This window comes from Callithrix jacchus, chromosome 10 (genome assembly GCF_049354715.1).
Source record: "Callithrix jacchus isolate 240 chromosome 10, calJac240_pri, whole genome shotgun sequence".
Taxonomy (NCBI): domain Eukaryota; kingdom Metazoa; phylum Chordata; class Mammalia; order Primates; family Cebidae; genus Callithrix; species Callithrix jacchus.
In genome coordinates this window covers 112473552-112489190 of record NC_133511.1, presented here as the reverse complement: position 1 = coordinate 112489190, position 15639 = coordinate 112473552, and the positions used below count along the sequence as shown (strand labels likewise).

The 15639-nt window shown below is 52.2% G+C and overlaps 1 protein-coding gene across 2 annotated transcripts; it reads left to right on the top strand.

The window, feature by feature from the left end:
- Positions 1 to 6652: 6652 nt before the first annotated feature.
- Positions 6653 to 14408, top strand: PSMC3 (proteasome 26S subunit, ATPase 3). Of its 2 annotated transcripts, none has more exons than XM_002755234.7 (12): positions 6653 to 6917; positions 7172 to 7255; positions 8174 to 8299; positions 8706 to 8810; positions 8927 to 8989; positions 9236 to 9373; positions 10095 to 10238; positions 10345 to 10493; positions 12758 to 12854; positions 13069 to 13214; positions 13993 to 14074; positions 14241 to 14408. In XM_002755234.7, exons 1-12 carry the CDS (start codon positions 6843 to 6845, stop codon positions 14349 to 14351), a joined length of 1320 nt encoding a protein of 439 aa, XP_002755280.3. In that variant the 5' UTR covers positions 6653 to 6842; the 3' UTR covers positions 14352 to 14408. The 2 variants fall into 2 exon arrangements, with proteins under 2 accessions (XP_002755280.3, XP_035118522.1); XM_035262631.3 differs by having other exon boundaries at positions 6872 to 7005.
- Positions 14409 to 15639: the final 1231 nt, after the last annotated feature.

The window sequence follows — 15639 nt, the reverse complement described above, 5'->3', positions numbered from 1 at the left end:
CGATCTTTTCACGTCGGCCTCCCAAAGTGCTGCAATTACAGGCGTTAGCCACCGTGCCCATTTTTTTTTAAAGACATGTTCTCTGTCATCCATGCCAGAGTGTGGTGGCACGACCATAGCTCACTGCAGCCTCAACCTCCTGGGCTCAGGTGTTCCTCCTGCCTCCACCTCCCGAGTAGCTGGGACCACAGGCATGTGCCACCACACCTGGCTAATTTTTGTTACTATTTGTAGAGATGGGGTTGCCCATCTATGTTGCCCAGGCTAGTCTCAAACTCCTGGGCTCAAGAGATTCTCCTGCCTCGGCCTCCCAGACTGCTGGGATTACAGGGGTGAGCCACCCCACCCAGCCTGTAGCTTACTTTGAAATAGTTTGGGAATAAATATGTGTGTGTACACACAGAGGGAGAGAGAGCAGTCAAATGTGGCAAAATGCTATCCATTGGCAAATCTAGATGAAAGCAACACAGGTGTTCATTATCTATTCTTTCAACTTTTTGTACGTTCAACATTTTTCAAAATGAAGGGTTTTTCAAAATAATAGATTTTAGGAAGCATTGTCCAATAGGATCTCTTTGCTTATACTTTTTTTTAAGACAGAGTTTTGCTCTTTTTGCCTAGGCTGGAGTGCAATGGTGTGATCTTGGCTAACTGCAACCTCCACCTCCTGGGTTGAAGCAATTCTCCTGCCTCAGCCTCCTGAGTAGCTGGGATTACAGGCACGCACCACCACACTTGACTAATTTTTTGTATTTAGTAGAGATGGGTTTTTACCATGTTGGTCAGGCTGGTCTTGAACTCCTGACCTCAGATGATCCACCCGCCTCAGCCTCCCAAAGTGCTGGGATCACAGGCATGAGCCACCGCACCTGGCTGCTTGCACTTTTAATGGCAAAAACTGCTATTACTTCTGCATCCAACTGCTGTGTAAAGAGAGGTAGTCTAAGGACTAGCTGATGTGATTATGGAGTTCTGGCAAGTCCTTAGATCTGCAAGGTGAGTTCTGGAGACTGGGAGACTTGATGGTTTCATTCCAGCCTGATTCGGGAGGTCTGAGAACCTGGAGTGCCAATAGGGCATTTCTCTTCTGAAGGCTGTCAGGCTCAAGCCCCATGAAGAATAATGTTTCAGTTCAACTCCAAAGGCAGAAAAGACTTTTGCGCCTGTCAGAAGGGAATCTGGCAGGAAGAACTCCCTCTGAGTCAGGCTTTCTGTTCAACTCACGCCTGCAACTGATGGGATGAGGCCCTCCCACATTAGAGAGGACAACCTGCTTTCCTCAGTCTCCTGATTTAAATATCAATCTTTTCCAAAACAGCCTGACAAAAACACCCAGAATTATGTTGAACCAAACATCTGAGCTACCCATGGCCCAGTCAAAATTAACCATCACAGAGGGTTAGGGTAGAATGCAGGAGACCAGTGAAAAAGGCTCTGCAATCATCTAGGTGTAGCCAGGTGTGGTGGCTCATGCCTATAATCCCAGCACTTTGGGAGGCCTAGGCGAACAGATCACCTAAGGTCAAGCATTCGAGACCAGCCTGGCCAACATGGTAAAACCCCATCTCTATTAAAAATACAAAGAAAATTAGCCAGGCATGGTGGTAAGTGCCTGTAATCCCAGCTACTTGGGAGGCTGAGGCAGGAGAATCATTTGAACCTGGGAGACAGAGTTTGCAATGAGCCAAGATAGTGCCATTGCACTCCAGCCTGGGCAACAGAGTGAGACCCCATCTCAAAAATAACAGCCAAGTAATAATCTAGGTGTGAGATGATGGTGGCTTGAACCAGGGCGATAGGCCATGGAGGGAGTGAGAAGTGGTCATATTCAGGGGAGTTAGAAGGAGTTCTGTCTTTCCTTTTGGAAATTGTCAACTGGATACTAAAGGAGAGAGACCAATGAATTTCCATTGCAGCTTCAAGTATGTATATTCAGCACATGGACAATCTTGTTTCTCCCCCAGAACCCCCACCAAGCTTCACGCCTTCCACTGGATTGCTTTCATTCAGATCTTAGTATTTCTGAATTCTGGATATTTGTTTAAGGTAGACTCAATGGGATTTCCAGGTGCATTGGATTTGCTGTTGATGTAGGAGGCAGGACTTGACTCTGGAGGCAGGGCTCAGACATTGGACCAAATTGAAGACTAGCTAAAACAGGGATGGGACAGAGACATCTCTCCAGAAGGCACGTCCACCAGGGTGCCATGTCAGTTTGCCATTGCCACAGCAACAGCTGAAAGTTACCACCCCTTTCCCTGGCAACAACTCAATGACCTGGAAGTTACCACCCTTTTTCTAGAAATTTCTGCATTATATGCCCTTAATTTGCATACAGCTGAAAGTAAGTATAAGTATGAGTGCGACACTGCCTCTGAGCTGCTGCTCTAGGCACACTGCCTATGGGGTGCCCCTCTGCTGCTGCTATACCCTACCTCTTCAATAAAAGGTGTGGCCTAACACCACCAGCTCACTCTTAAATTCCTTCCTTGGTGAAGCCAAGAACCCTCTTGGGCTAAGCCCTAATTTTGGGGCTTGCCTGCCCTTTATCAGTGTGGGGAGAGAGAGAAGTCAAGAATGACTCCAGGCCAAGCACAGTGGCTCACGCCTGTAATCCCAGCATTTGGGAGGCCAAGGTAGGCAGATCACCTGAGGTTGGGAGTTTGAGACCAGCCTGACCCATGGAGAAACCCCATCTCTACTAAAAATACAAAATTAGCTGGGCATGGTGGTGCATGCCTGTAATCCCAGCTACTCGGGAGGCTGAGGTGAGAGAATCACTTGAACCCAGGAGGCGGAGGTTGCAGTGAGCTGAGATCACACCATTGCACTCCAGCCTGGGCAACAAGAGCAAAATTCCATCTCAAAAAAAAAAAAGAACCCCACAAAAATCAGCTGGACGTGGTCATATGCATCTGTAGTCCCAGCTACTCAAGAGGCTGAGGTGGGAGGATCACCTGAGCCTGGGAATTGGGGGTTATAGTGAGCTGAGATCACACCACTGCACTCCAGCCTGGGTGACAGACTGAGACTCTGTCTCAAAACAAACAAACAAACACAAAGAATGAGTCCAGAGCTTTGGCCTCGTGGCTCTCACTCCAGCTTGATGCTGAGACAGAAACATCTGCTCTCGGCCTGGCCTAAACCTCTTCTCTCTAGAGACCCAGATGGATCAGAGGCCCCTAACTCGGCCAACCTCTTTCTCCCTGAGGACATGCCCTGCTCAGGCTCCCACCTCCCTGCTGGAACTGACCTCTTGGTACTTCCTGGATCTTTTTGAGCAGAGTGAACCTGCATAAACTGTTCTCCTTTTTCTCCCATCTCCCCAAGGCAGTCCTACTCCTGGGCTCCCAAGATAATCAATCCCTGTTGTTTTGGCCAGGATCAAAGAATGAGATGTTCAGAGATGGGTGCGGTGGCTCACAACTATAATTCCAGTACTTCAGGAGGCTGAGGCAGGCAGATCACCTGAGGTCAGGAGTTTGAGACCAGCTTGGCTAACATGGTGAAACCCCATCTCTACTAACAATAAAAAATTAGCCCGGCATGGTGGTGGACACCTGTAGTCCCAGCTACTCAGGAGGCTGAGGCAGAAAAATCACTTAAACCCAGGAGGCAGAGGTTACAGTGAGCCAAGATCATGCGACTGCATTCCAGCCTGGCTATAGAGCAAGACTCTGTCTCAAAAAAAAAAAAAAAAAAAAAAAAAAGAACAAGACATTCAGCCTAGAATGCTCCTTTTTAAAAATCCAGGTGGGTCAATCCTTCTTTTTAACATTTTGCCAGGTTGTGGTTCCACAGTAGCTTTGGGGACCAGGAAAAAGATTGCAGTATAAAATTTAGCTCAAAAGGCTAGGCACCCTGGCTCATGCCTGTAATCCCAGCACTTCAGGAGGCTGAGGTGGGTGGATCACCTGAGGTCAGAAGTTCGAGACCAGCCTGGCCAACATGGTGAAACCCCGTCTCTAATAAATATACAAAAATTAGGCCGGGCGTGGTGGATCAAGCCTGTAATCCCAGCACTTTGGGAGGCCGAGGTGGGCGGATCACGAGGTCAAGAGATCGAGACCATCTTGGCCAACATGGTGAAACCCCATCTCTACTAAAAATACAAAAATTAGCTGGGTGTGGTGGCGTGCGCCTGTAGTCCCAGCTACTAGGGAGGCTGAGGCAGGAGAATTGCCTGAACCTGGGAGGCGGAGGTTGCAGTGAGCCAAGATTGTGCCATTGCACTCCAGCCTGGCACACGGCAACAGAGTGAGACTCTGTCTCAAAAAAAAACCCAAAAAAACAAAAACTTAGCTGGGCATGGTAGTGTGCGCCTGTAATCCCAGCTACTCAGGAGGCTGAGGCACCATAATTGCTTGAACCCAGGAGGGGGAGGTTGCAGTGATCTGAGATCATTCCACTGCACTCCAGCCTGGGTGACAGAGTGAGACTCCCCTCAACAAAGAAAAGAACTGAGCTCAATTCCCAATACAGCAAACACAGCTGGGAATTTATAACCAAAGCAAAGTGAGGTCGGTGGATTGAAAATTACTAAGAGGAAGTAGCAAGAGTAGGGGGATTCTTGCTGAAATGGCCTAACAGGATTCTTGTTAAAGCAGGCCAAGGACTTATACTTCAAAGGCAGGGGATGAACGAGAACCTGGATCACATATCAAGAGGGATGAGGTATGAAGGGTGTGGGATTCTGCAGAACTGACTAGCAGGATTTTTGTGAAAACAGGGTTAGACAGGCTGATGACAGGGATGAAGGAATAGCCCACAAGACCTAGTCACAAAAAGAGGGCTCAGAGGAGCCTACCTAAAGGTTGGTTAAGGGGACAATGCCTGCACCTCTCCTAGGCCCAGGCCGGAGCCTTTCTAAATATATTCCTATTTGTCAGGATCTCCAAATGTAGGCGCCAGAAAAGGGACCCACCTGTCCCAGGCGAGATGGAACCAGCACAGATAAGACAGTCTCTTCCCCTTCTGGGCTTCTTGGCTTCTATGGGGCAACTCAAAGTGAGAATTTGGGGTCAGCAGTCCCAGTGCTGAGTGGCCTCCTGCAAGGCACTTAACCTCTCTGAGCCTCCCTATGCTTATTTAAAGTTGAGAATGGTAATTCAATCTGTCCACAGTGCAGGCTTGCTGAGAGAATGGAATAAAACACTGCTACCCGTGGAGATGCTTTGTCAGCCTGAGTGAGCAGCTGTACATGTTGTTATTTAAAGAAAAATTCTACTTTCAACTGTGTTCCAAAATAAAAACAACACTGCAGGCCAGGCACAGTGGCTCACGCCTGTAATCCTAGCATTTTGGGAGGCTAAGCTGGGAAGATCTTGAGGTCAGGAGATCGAGACCATCCTGGCCAACATGTTAAAACCAGTCTCAACTAAAAATACAAAAATTAGCTGGGTGTGGTGGTGGGCACCTGTAATCCTAGCTACTCGGGAGGCTGAGGCAGGAAAATCCACTGAACCCATGAGGCGGAGGTTGTAGTAAGCAGAGATCACACTACTGCACTCCAGCCTGGGGAGCAAGACTCCGTCTCAAAAAGAAAAACAAAAAGATGACAGATTTTCAAGTTTAGAGGGTGTTTGTGATAGTTTGACTTGAAATATAAGCTATGTGGCTTACATGAAGTCCCCTTTAAAGGGGCTCTGGAGCTCACTTCAAAGGATAAGGAGAGATCATTTAGAGCAGTAGACAGCCTGGTGCGGTGGCTGTGCGCCTGTAGTCCCAGCTACTCTGGAGGCTGAAGTGGGAGGATCGCTTGAGCCCAGGAGTTCTGGGCTGTAGTGTGCTATGCCGATCGGGTGTCCGCACTAAGTCCGGCATCAATATGGTGACTTCCCGGGAGCGGGGGACCACCAGACTGCCTAAGGAGGGCGGAAACGGAGCAGGTCAAAACTCCCTTGCTGATCAGTAGTGGGATCGCGCCTGTGAATAGCCACTGCGCTCCAGCCTCGGCAACATACCGAAACCCCGGTCTCTTAAAAAAAAAAAAGAAAAGAAAGAAAGAAAGAAAATAAACAAACAAACAAATAAATAGATTAGCAGACAAAGGTACAACGAATGAGTCTCCCATGATCTGGAGACCGGCCTCTGCTCACTGAGATAACGAACCATGGGCAGAGAAAACAAACGATTGCAGACACGAGTCATAGTGTGTTTAATCGTAGAGGCTGATGGTCAATTGAGTTCTTACCACGTGGACAATTCCGTGAAGCCTTCTCTGACGTTAGGAGCAGCAGCGATTTCTCTTTAAAGCTGGTTAATGATTCCCTCCCGTAACTCCGGGCCAGCTTGTACTTAAATAATTGTAAAAATGCGGCCTGAAGTGGCATGCCTTTTTGACCCTTTGCACATGGCTGGCCTATGTCGTTTACGAATTGGGAGGCAGTGTCATTGTGTAAATCCCCCTATTCCTAGCGGGTTCACGGTTTGAGTTTGAATGAGCCCCTCCGCAAGCATCTGTCACGGGCCAGATTAAAAACTACATTTCCCAAAGGCCCTCGCGGATCCCACCCTTCTACCTCCCTTTCCAATTTTACACCCAGGCCCCGCCCCCAACGCGCGCACCGGCCAATAGCTGCCACACCTCAAGCGCCCGGCAAAAAAAGGACGCGGGCGGGAACGTTTCAGGGGCTGCGGAGGCGGGGCCTGTGGCCAGGGGTTGGTCTTTGGAGTCAGAGAGGCAGATTCGACGCGCCCAGCGCGGCCGGAGCTAATCCTCTCAAGAGTCAGGATTTGCGGGGAGAGGTTTTCCACTGGCCAAGAGAAGGCCTTAAGAAAGACGGCATTAATCTCCGTTGCGGCTCCGGCCAGACCCCATCTTCGGCCTGCTTCTCCAGGAAATGAATCTGCTGCCGAATCTCGAGAGTCCAGTGACTCGGCAGGAGAAGATGGCGACGGTGTGGGATGAGGCCGAGGTGGGCACTGGGCGAGTTGGCGGTCCCAGAACCGGGGCCCGCGGGGAGACGCCTTTGACAGGAGGGAAGGAGGTGGCTGAGGGTCAAGGTCTGGCCAGGTCCCGGGGACAGGGTCGTTTGGGATGTGGGCAAGGGTCCTGACTCTTCATCCTGGTTTTATGGGCGTGCAAACTGAGGCTGTGGGTGGGTTCGGAGAACGTGAGATGCTTGTCCTAAGTTCAACTAAATATATAAACAAATATATTTATTTACAGCAAGATGGTATTGGGGAGGAGGTGCTCAAGATGTCCACGGAGGAGATCATCCAGCGAACACGGCTGCTGGACAGTGAGATCAAGGTGGGTGCACAGCTCCTGTGCGGGCGATGGAGACCTCACAGGACAAGCCCCGGCGATCCGAGTTGCCTCTCCTACTTCCTTCTCGGTCACCCTGGGCTTCCTTCTCGAAGCAGGAAAAGAGGAAAGAAAACAGCCTTAAAAGGAACAAGAAGACAGGCAGGGGGCAGTGGGATACCTGGACTGAGATGAGAAGTTATCAGATTGCTTTTCCCAGTGAGAACTGGGAATAATCCTCTCAAGAATCTTTCTTTTAGTAAAAGCCCCACTTTACAGATGAGGAAACTGAGACTCAGAGAGGTTTGTACTGCGGTAAAGCACCCAGTTTTTTTTTTTTTGTTTTTTTTTTTTGAGACGGAGTCTCACTCTGTCACTAGGCTGGAGTGCAGTGGGGCGATCTAGGTTCACCACAACCTCTGCCTCCCTGTTTTAAGCGATTCTCCTGCCTCAGCCTCCCCAGTAGCTGGAATTACAGGCATACACTACCATGCCCGGCTAAGTTTGTATTTTTAGTAGAGCCAGGGTTTCTCCATATTGGTCAGGGTGGTCTTGAACTCCAGACCTCAGGTGATCCATCTGCCTTGGCCTCCCAAAGTGCTGGGATTACAGGCGCAAGCCACTGCATCCGGCACATCCCGTTCTTACTAGAGGCAGAACCTAAAACCTCTATTTGCCTGTCTCGGAGGCCTACTTTTATTCCAGTAAGTACTACCACTGTTTTACCAGGTTGTTTCCACACTGGCCTCCTGTTTTGACTTCTGTAGGATGTGGACACAGTCAGACTCTGCCTTCAGAGAGCCTCAGAGCTGGATGAATGGATGCTAGAGGGTCCCCTGGGCACCCAGGACCTCACCAGTTACAGGGTTCTAGCATAAGCTGTGCCAGGGCTTATATTTGCTCCTCTTCCCCTCCTCATCCCAGATCATGAAGAGTGAAGTGTTGAGAGTCACCCATGAGCTCCAGGCCATGAAGGACAAGATCAAAGAGAACAGTGAGAAAATCAAAGTGAACAAGACCCTGCCATACCTTGTCTCCAACGTCATCGAGGTGTGTGTGTATGTGGAGGGGAAGAGAGGGAGTCAGCAGGGATTGGGGACAGCCTGGGTTGGGGCTGCTAGGGAAATAGTCGGTGGAGGTTTTGAGGCTAAACTGCCTGTCAGAGCTACACCTCTGGGGCACTTTGATGGGGAGATAGGGGCCTGCAAAGGCCTTGGAAGTCTCAGTGTCTCCTTTTCTATTGGTTGTGTCTCCTCCGGGGTAGGTGCGCCCTGTGCAGAGGAGTAGCACCTACACAGAGATCAATCCCTGGGCTTGGCAGAGGCACCCACCTTTGCTGGGCTCAGGGCTACTGGAGGAGGGAGATGGGGACGGCCAGCCCTGCAGGTATTAGGAACTGTCTTAGGAAGCACTGGGCCTTGGGCATTTCAAGGGGTTGAGCTTTTTTCCTTCCCAGCTCCTGGATGTTGATCCCAATGACCAAGAGGAGGATGGTGCCAACATTGACCTGGATTCCCAGAGGAAGGGCAAGTGTGCTGTGATCAAAACCTCTACCCGACAGGTGAGTGTGGCTCAGCTATAGGACAGACTGGAGGAGAGTGAGGGGTGGCTGTGGGACAGGACTAGGGACCTTCCCTGAGGACACTAACCGAGACTGCCCGTGTAACTTGCCCACAGACATACTTCCTGCCTGTGATTGGGTTGGTGGATGCTGAAAAGCTAAAGCCAGGAGACCTGGTGGTGAGTGGGGCCTGAACCCAGGCAATGCTTTTCTGGTGATTAGCTGAGCCCCCTCCCCTGCCCCAGGTCACTGTTGGCTCTGAATCTCAGCAGAACAGCTCGGAGAGTCTGGAATCCTGTTTATTTGCTGTTTGATTCTTGTATTGCCCAGTCCTCTGTCTTTCCTTCTTCAGACACCTGGCACCCAGTCAGTTGGGTAGGCCTTGAGCTGGGCCAAATCTAAAGGCCCTGTGCAATGTCTTCAAGGGTGTGAACAAAGACTCTTATCTGATCCTGGAGACGCTGCCCACAGAGTACGACTCGCGGGTGAAGGCCATGGAGGTGGATGAGAGGCCCACAGAGCAATACAGTGACATTGGGGGCTTGGACAAGCAGATCCAGGAGGTGAGGGAGGCATGGCAGCTGCCCGCAGCCTCACCAGCCTTTCAATTTCTCCATGCCATTGATGCAACTCATCTCCCTAATGTGTCTGTTATCCTCATGGCATCCTAAGAAGGAAGGGGGGGGTGCCATGTTACAGGTGGGGAGACTGGAGCCCAGAGAGTTTAAATGCCTTGCCTGGGATGCCAGAGTCAGGACTAGAGCTCAGGCTCCTGGTTCCTGGTCTAGTGTCTTTTTTCTTTTTTGAGATGGAGTTTCGCTCTTGTTGCCCAAGCTGGAGTGCAATGACGCCATCTTGGCTCACCGCAACCTCTGCCTCCTGGGTTCAAGCGATTTTCCTGCCTCAGCCTCCCGGGTAGTTGGAATTACAGGCATGCACCACTACACCCGGCTAATTTTGTAATTTTAGTAGAGATGGGGTTTCTCCATGTTGGTCAGGTTCGTCTTGCATTCCTAATCTCAGGTGATCCACCTGCCTCGGCCTCCCAAAGTGCTGGGATTACAGGCATGAGCCACTGTACCCTGCCTCTGGCCTAGTGTCTTTCTGCCATATACTCCTGTTCCTGGAGAGGCCATAACCAGCCTTGGTGGGGATGAGCATTCTGTGTCCTCTTGATGTGGGGAAGGGAGTGGGTGTGTCCCTGAATTAGAGTTGGAGCCGTGAAGGATTGGGCTATAGGAGCCCACAGGGCTTCATCTCCTCACCAGGACTTCTTCCTGGCAGCTAGTGGAGGCCATTGTCTTGCCAATGAACCACAAGGAGAAGTTTGAGAACTTGGGGATCCAACCTCCAAAAGGGGTGCTGATGTACGGGCCCCCAGGGACGGGGAAGACCCTTCTGGCCCGGGCCTGTGCTGCACAGACTAAGGTGAGTGCTTTGGGAGGGATGCCGGGGGAGTGTGCAGGAACAGAAACTACCAGATAAGTTCAAAGGGTCTGCCTTTGACCTGATCCTACCACCTTTTCCCTGCCAGGCCACCTTCCTAAAGCTGGCTGGCCCACAGCTGGTACAGATGTTCATTGGAGATGGTGCCAAGCTAGTCCGGGACGCCTTTGCCCTGGCCAAGGAGAAAGCGCCATCTATCATCTTCATTGATGAGCTGGATGCCATCGGCACCAAGCGGTAAGGGAGGGGCAAGCGTCCCTAGCGATCTCTGTGGCAGCGGGAGGAAGGGAGGCCGTCTCTTAGTTGTGTTAAATTCTGATTCTTTCCCACCCTGTATCCCTTCCTGCCCCTGGATGGTGGCTCTGCTCTTCAACTCTTGTGGTTCAGATTCCTAACTCCTCATCACTGGCCTCCCTGTTTCCCCAGCCATTCATTCTCACAGCTGCCAGCATGTTCCTTTCAAAACAGGAATCTGGGTGGTGGCTCATGCCTGTAATCCCACTATTTTGGGAGACCAAGATGGGAGGATTACTTGAGCCCAGGAGTTAGAGACCAGCCTGGGCAACATAGGGAGACCCTGTCTTCATAAAAAATAAAAATATTATAGTCAGGCATGGTGGTGCACACCTGTAATCCCACCTACTCAGGAGGCTGAGGTGCGAGGATTGCTTGAGTCTGGCAGGTTATGGCTGTAGTGAGCTGTGATGGCGCCACTCCACTCCAACCTGAGTGACAGAGTGAAACCCTGTCCCAAAAAAAGAAGAAGGAATGCCTATAATCCCAGCACTCTGGGAGGCTGAGGCAGGCAGATCACTTGAGGCCAGGAGTTCAAGACCAGCCTGGCCAACGTGGCAAAACCTCGTCTCTACTAAAAATGCAAAAAAATTAGCCAGGAATGGTGGCGTGCACCTATAGTCCCAGCTGCCCAGGATGCTGAGGCACGAGAATTGCTTGAACCTGGGACACAGAACTTGCAGTGAGCTGCGTTCCAGCCTGGTGACAGAGCGAGACTCCATTTCAAAAAAAGAAAAAAAAAGCCACAGCAGGAATCTGGCCACCCACAGTAGTCCCTGACAAACCGATCTTGTTAAAAACCCTTTCTGGCTTGGCATGGTGGCTCACACCTGTTATCCCAGCACTTTGGGAGGCTGAGGTCAGGAGTTCAAGGCCAGCCTGGCCAACGTGATGAAATCCCGTCTCTACTAAAAATACAAAAATTAGCCAGGTGTGGTAGCGTATGCCTGTAGTCCCAGCTACTGGGGAGGCTAAGGCAGGAGAATCGCTTGAACCCTGGAGGTAGAGGTTGCAGTGAGCCGACATTGTGCCACTGCACACCAGCCTGGGTGACAGAGTAAGACTCTGTCTAAAAAAAAAAAAAAAAAAAAAAAAAAACCCTTCCTGGGATAAATGCTGGACCTGATGTGGCCTGCAGGGCTCAATGTGCCACTACCCTTTTGCGCCTTCAGCCTCATCTTGTGCCTGCCTCCCGCCCCCCCTGCTCTGGACTCCTGCCAAGGTGTCCCCTGCACTTCAAGCCCATCGTGGCTCTTGCCCTTTCTTTCACTGGTTGGCTGCCTGGCCAGTGTGCTTTCAACCTTCAGATCTCAGCCTCAGGGACACTCCTCGGGGATGCCTGCCTGGGCTCTCCCGTACAGTACTGTCCAAGCCTGGGCCAGATCCCTGTGTTTCTTTTTTTTTGAGACAGAGTTTCGCTCTTGTTACCCAGGCTGGAGTGCAATGGCGCCACCTCGGCTCACTGCAACCTCTGCCTCCTGGGTTCAGGCAATTCTCTTGCCTCAGCCTACTGAGTAGCTGGGACTACAGGCACGCGCCACCATGTCCAGCTAATTTTGTATTTTTAGAGAGAGGGTTTCTCCATGTTGATCAGGCTGGTCTGAACTCCCGACCTCAGGTGATCTGCCCGCCTCGGCCTCCCAAAGTGCTGGGATTACAGGCATGAGCCACCTCTCCCGGCCTGGTTTTTGTTTTGTTTTGAGATGAAGTAAGTCTTGCCCTGTCATCCAGCCTAGGCTGGAGTGCAGTGGTCCGATCTCGGCTCACTGCAACCTCCGCCTCCTGGATTCGTCAATTCTCAAGTAGCTGGGATTACAGGCGTCTGCCACCACGCCCAGCTAACTTTTATATTTTTAGTAGAGATGGGGTTTCGCCATGTTGGCCAAGCTGGTTTTGAACTCCTGACCTCAGGTGATCCGCCCGCCTCAGCCTCCCCAAAGTGCTGGAATTAAAGTGTGAGCCACCGTGCCCAGCCTTGCTCACTGTTTTATCCTCAGCCCAGCACCTGATCCTAGGAGTCTCTTTAGCTCAATGTGGTCAACAATTAATGACACCTTTTATGTGCTAATCCCCAGGCTGGGGACTCCAAGTTGAGTGAGCCATTTCCCAGCCCTGGATGAGTTAGGTGAGGATTCCAGGGGGTAAAGGAGGGGAGGGCTCTGCCCAAGCTGTGCCCTCACCAGTGTCTTGGGCTTCCTGTGCCCTAGTTTTGACAGCGAGAAGGCTGGGGACCGGGAGGTGCAGAGGACGATGCTGGAGCTTCTGAACCAACTGGATGGCTTCCAGCCCAACACCCAAGTTAAGGTGAGTGTTAGCACTCCCAGATGAAGAGGCTCAGTGGTCAGGAGCTGCCAGGCCCCCAGCTCAAGAGTGTTGAAGCTAGAATGAGAATTGGGATCTGTCTTGAACATCCCACGTGTCTCACCCGCTCCCCAGGCTGCTTCTCTGCCTGTTTTGACTGTCTGCCCATCTGTGAACACCTTTCTTTTTTCAAGTTGTGGCTTTTCCCCTTCCTCAGGTAATTGCAGCCACGAACAGGGTGGACATCCTGGACCCCGCCCTGCTTCGCTCAGGTCGTCTGGACCGCAAGATCGAGTTCCCAATGCCCAATGAAGAGGCCCGGGCCAGAATCATGCAGATCCACTCCCGAAAGATGAATGTCAGGTGAGCAGGGGCACGGGCAGGGCACAGAGACCTGCACAGGCACAGGAAGGTGTCTCTGTGCTGAGCTTCCCCAGCTTCCACGACCACCACCTCCCTGGCCCTAGGTGCACACGGCACTGATCCACGTGCCAGCCTGTTTCTCCCCAGTTGCCTGATGCAGTGTCTTGCCAGGGCCCAGGTTGTAATTCTGGGTGCTCTGCTCCTTAGACTGCACCCCTCATCCGAAGGCACAGAGGCTGGAAACGCTCAGTTTCCCCGCCTCACACCTCAGCACATGAACACAGACCACGCATGGCCAGGGCCAGGTGGACCTGAGTTCAAATCTGTATGACTCTCAGCAGGTGGTATACCCTCTCTCAGCCCCACTTTTCTTACTTGGGACTTGGAGATGACAGCACCGATTTCAAAGGGTCGTGGTAAGGATTAGATGTGACAGTGTCAAGCACAGGATGAGGACAGCAGGGCCTGCTCAGCTGGGGGAGAATAGATACCATCTTTTGTCCCCACATCCCCCTGCTCCCCTGCCTTGTGCCTAGTCAGTCCCTGGAGTCTCAGATGCAGATTTCTAGAAGGCCAGAGCTCAAGAGACCCTAGAAATAACCTGCATTAACTTGCCCCCTACATCTGATGCTGAGAAGACAAGGTGCAGTGGGTAAGGGACTTGCCTCCGGTCATAGGGCGACTTGACTTTGTTGCTTGATGGGGCCGGGGAGGACATTTGCCCCCTCTGCCTGCTCCCCATAAGCCACTGAGCCTGCAGTATGTGTCCTCTTTCCAGTCCTGATGTGAACTACGAGGAGCTGGCCCGCTGCACGGATGACTTCAATGGTGCCCAGTGCAAGGCTGTGTGTGTGGAGGCGGTGAGTGGTCAGGTTGGGGGTGTGTCACTTCATGCCTTCTTGCCCCCTCCCTGGACAGGAAGCGGGTATTTGGCTGGTGGACACTGCTTGGGGAAGAGGCCCGGGCCTCAGGGAGCCAGGGTAGGCGTTTGGGGAGGCCCCTAGACTCTGTCTGTCCCGGCTGCAGGGCATGATCGCACTGCGCAGGGGTGCCACGGAGCTCACCCATGAGGACTACATGGAAGGCATCCTGGAGGTGCAAGCCAAGAAGAAGGCCAACCTGCAGTACTACGCCTAGGGTGCACAGGCCTGCAGGGCCCACAGCTGAAGTACGCAATAAAAGATGGTTCCGTGCCCTGCTGCTGCTTGTCTGCCTTCCCTGGGCTCTGGGTGGAGGAGTAGGGGCCTGTGCAGGAGGCCGCTTCCCCAGGTGCTGCAGGCTGGAAACCCTGCGACAGCCGTGGGCCTACACCACTGGTCAGGGTGAGGCCTTCTGGGGCCGAGCATGGTGCTGCCTGGGCCTTCAGGCCCCGCACAGCCGTCTCCCCGCACAGCCTCCACTCCGCTCTGAGCTCTCAGAAGCTCATGTCCCCGCAGTTCCTGCACAGAGGACCTGGATAGATGCCTTTTCCCTTTCGGCATTTTGGTGTCTTACCTCCTGGTAAAGTCAGGCTTGGGTTTAGGCCTTCAGCCCCCTCGATTCCTGGCCCTTGGGCCCCTCGTTTCTCCAGATGCCCCTTTAGCTCTTTCTGTCCCTGTCTTTTGGCCAAAAACTGCCTGGACAGGATCCACTTGGAGCTCCTCTAGGACTGATCTGTCACACTGTACCCCTCCCCAATTCTGCCATCTCTTCACCCCATAAAGCATTTGTGACAGCTGGCCCCACATGCTGTCACAAATGCTTTATGGGGCTTTCCTGTGCCCTTCCAACCTTCCAGCCCCCGACCTCATGCCCACCTAGGGTGGTCGCCATTCACTGAGGGTGTACTCTGGGCTGCGTGCCACACAGGTCCTCACGCATAGTTTTATCTGGTTAACAGGATAAACACCAGGAGGGTATCCTCATCTTACAGATTCGTGTAAGCAACCGGGCCGTGATCACACAGCTGTTAGGTGGCCCAGCTGGGAGTCAGGCCCAGGGCAGTGAATGAGGCCAGTCTCCTTTCCATGAGGCTGTCTCCTGGTGGCTTTGGTGGCCTCCTGACCAGCCTTTGAAATGGTAGCCCATCAGAACTGTGTCAGCTCCCTCTTGCCCACTGGCAAAAGCCCCTACCCACCTCTTCCCTCCTTTTCCCCTTCTTTTCACCCCCCAAATGCACCTAAGCACAGCAGGCTGCTGACACTCTGGCCTCCGCCTGCAGGGCCAGCTCCTTCCAGGCTCTGACGCCCTCCCTGCTAGTCTTGCTTTCCCTGGGTGTCTCTGCCCTCTGACTCCTTGGCCTCTGCTTCAGGAGTCCAGCAGCATGGCCCCTGAGGTGCTTCTGGGTCTGTCCCCTGCCCTGGACTCAGCCACCCCAGTCCTGCATTCCTGTTTCCTCTTCTAACCAGATAGGCATTTGCTCCTGACCATGACACCCATGTTCCCC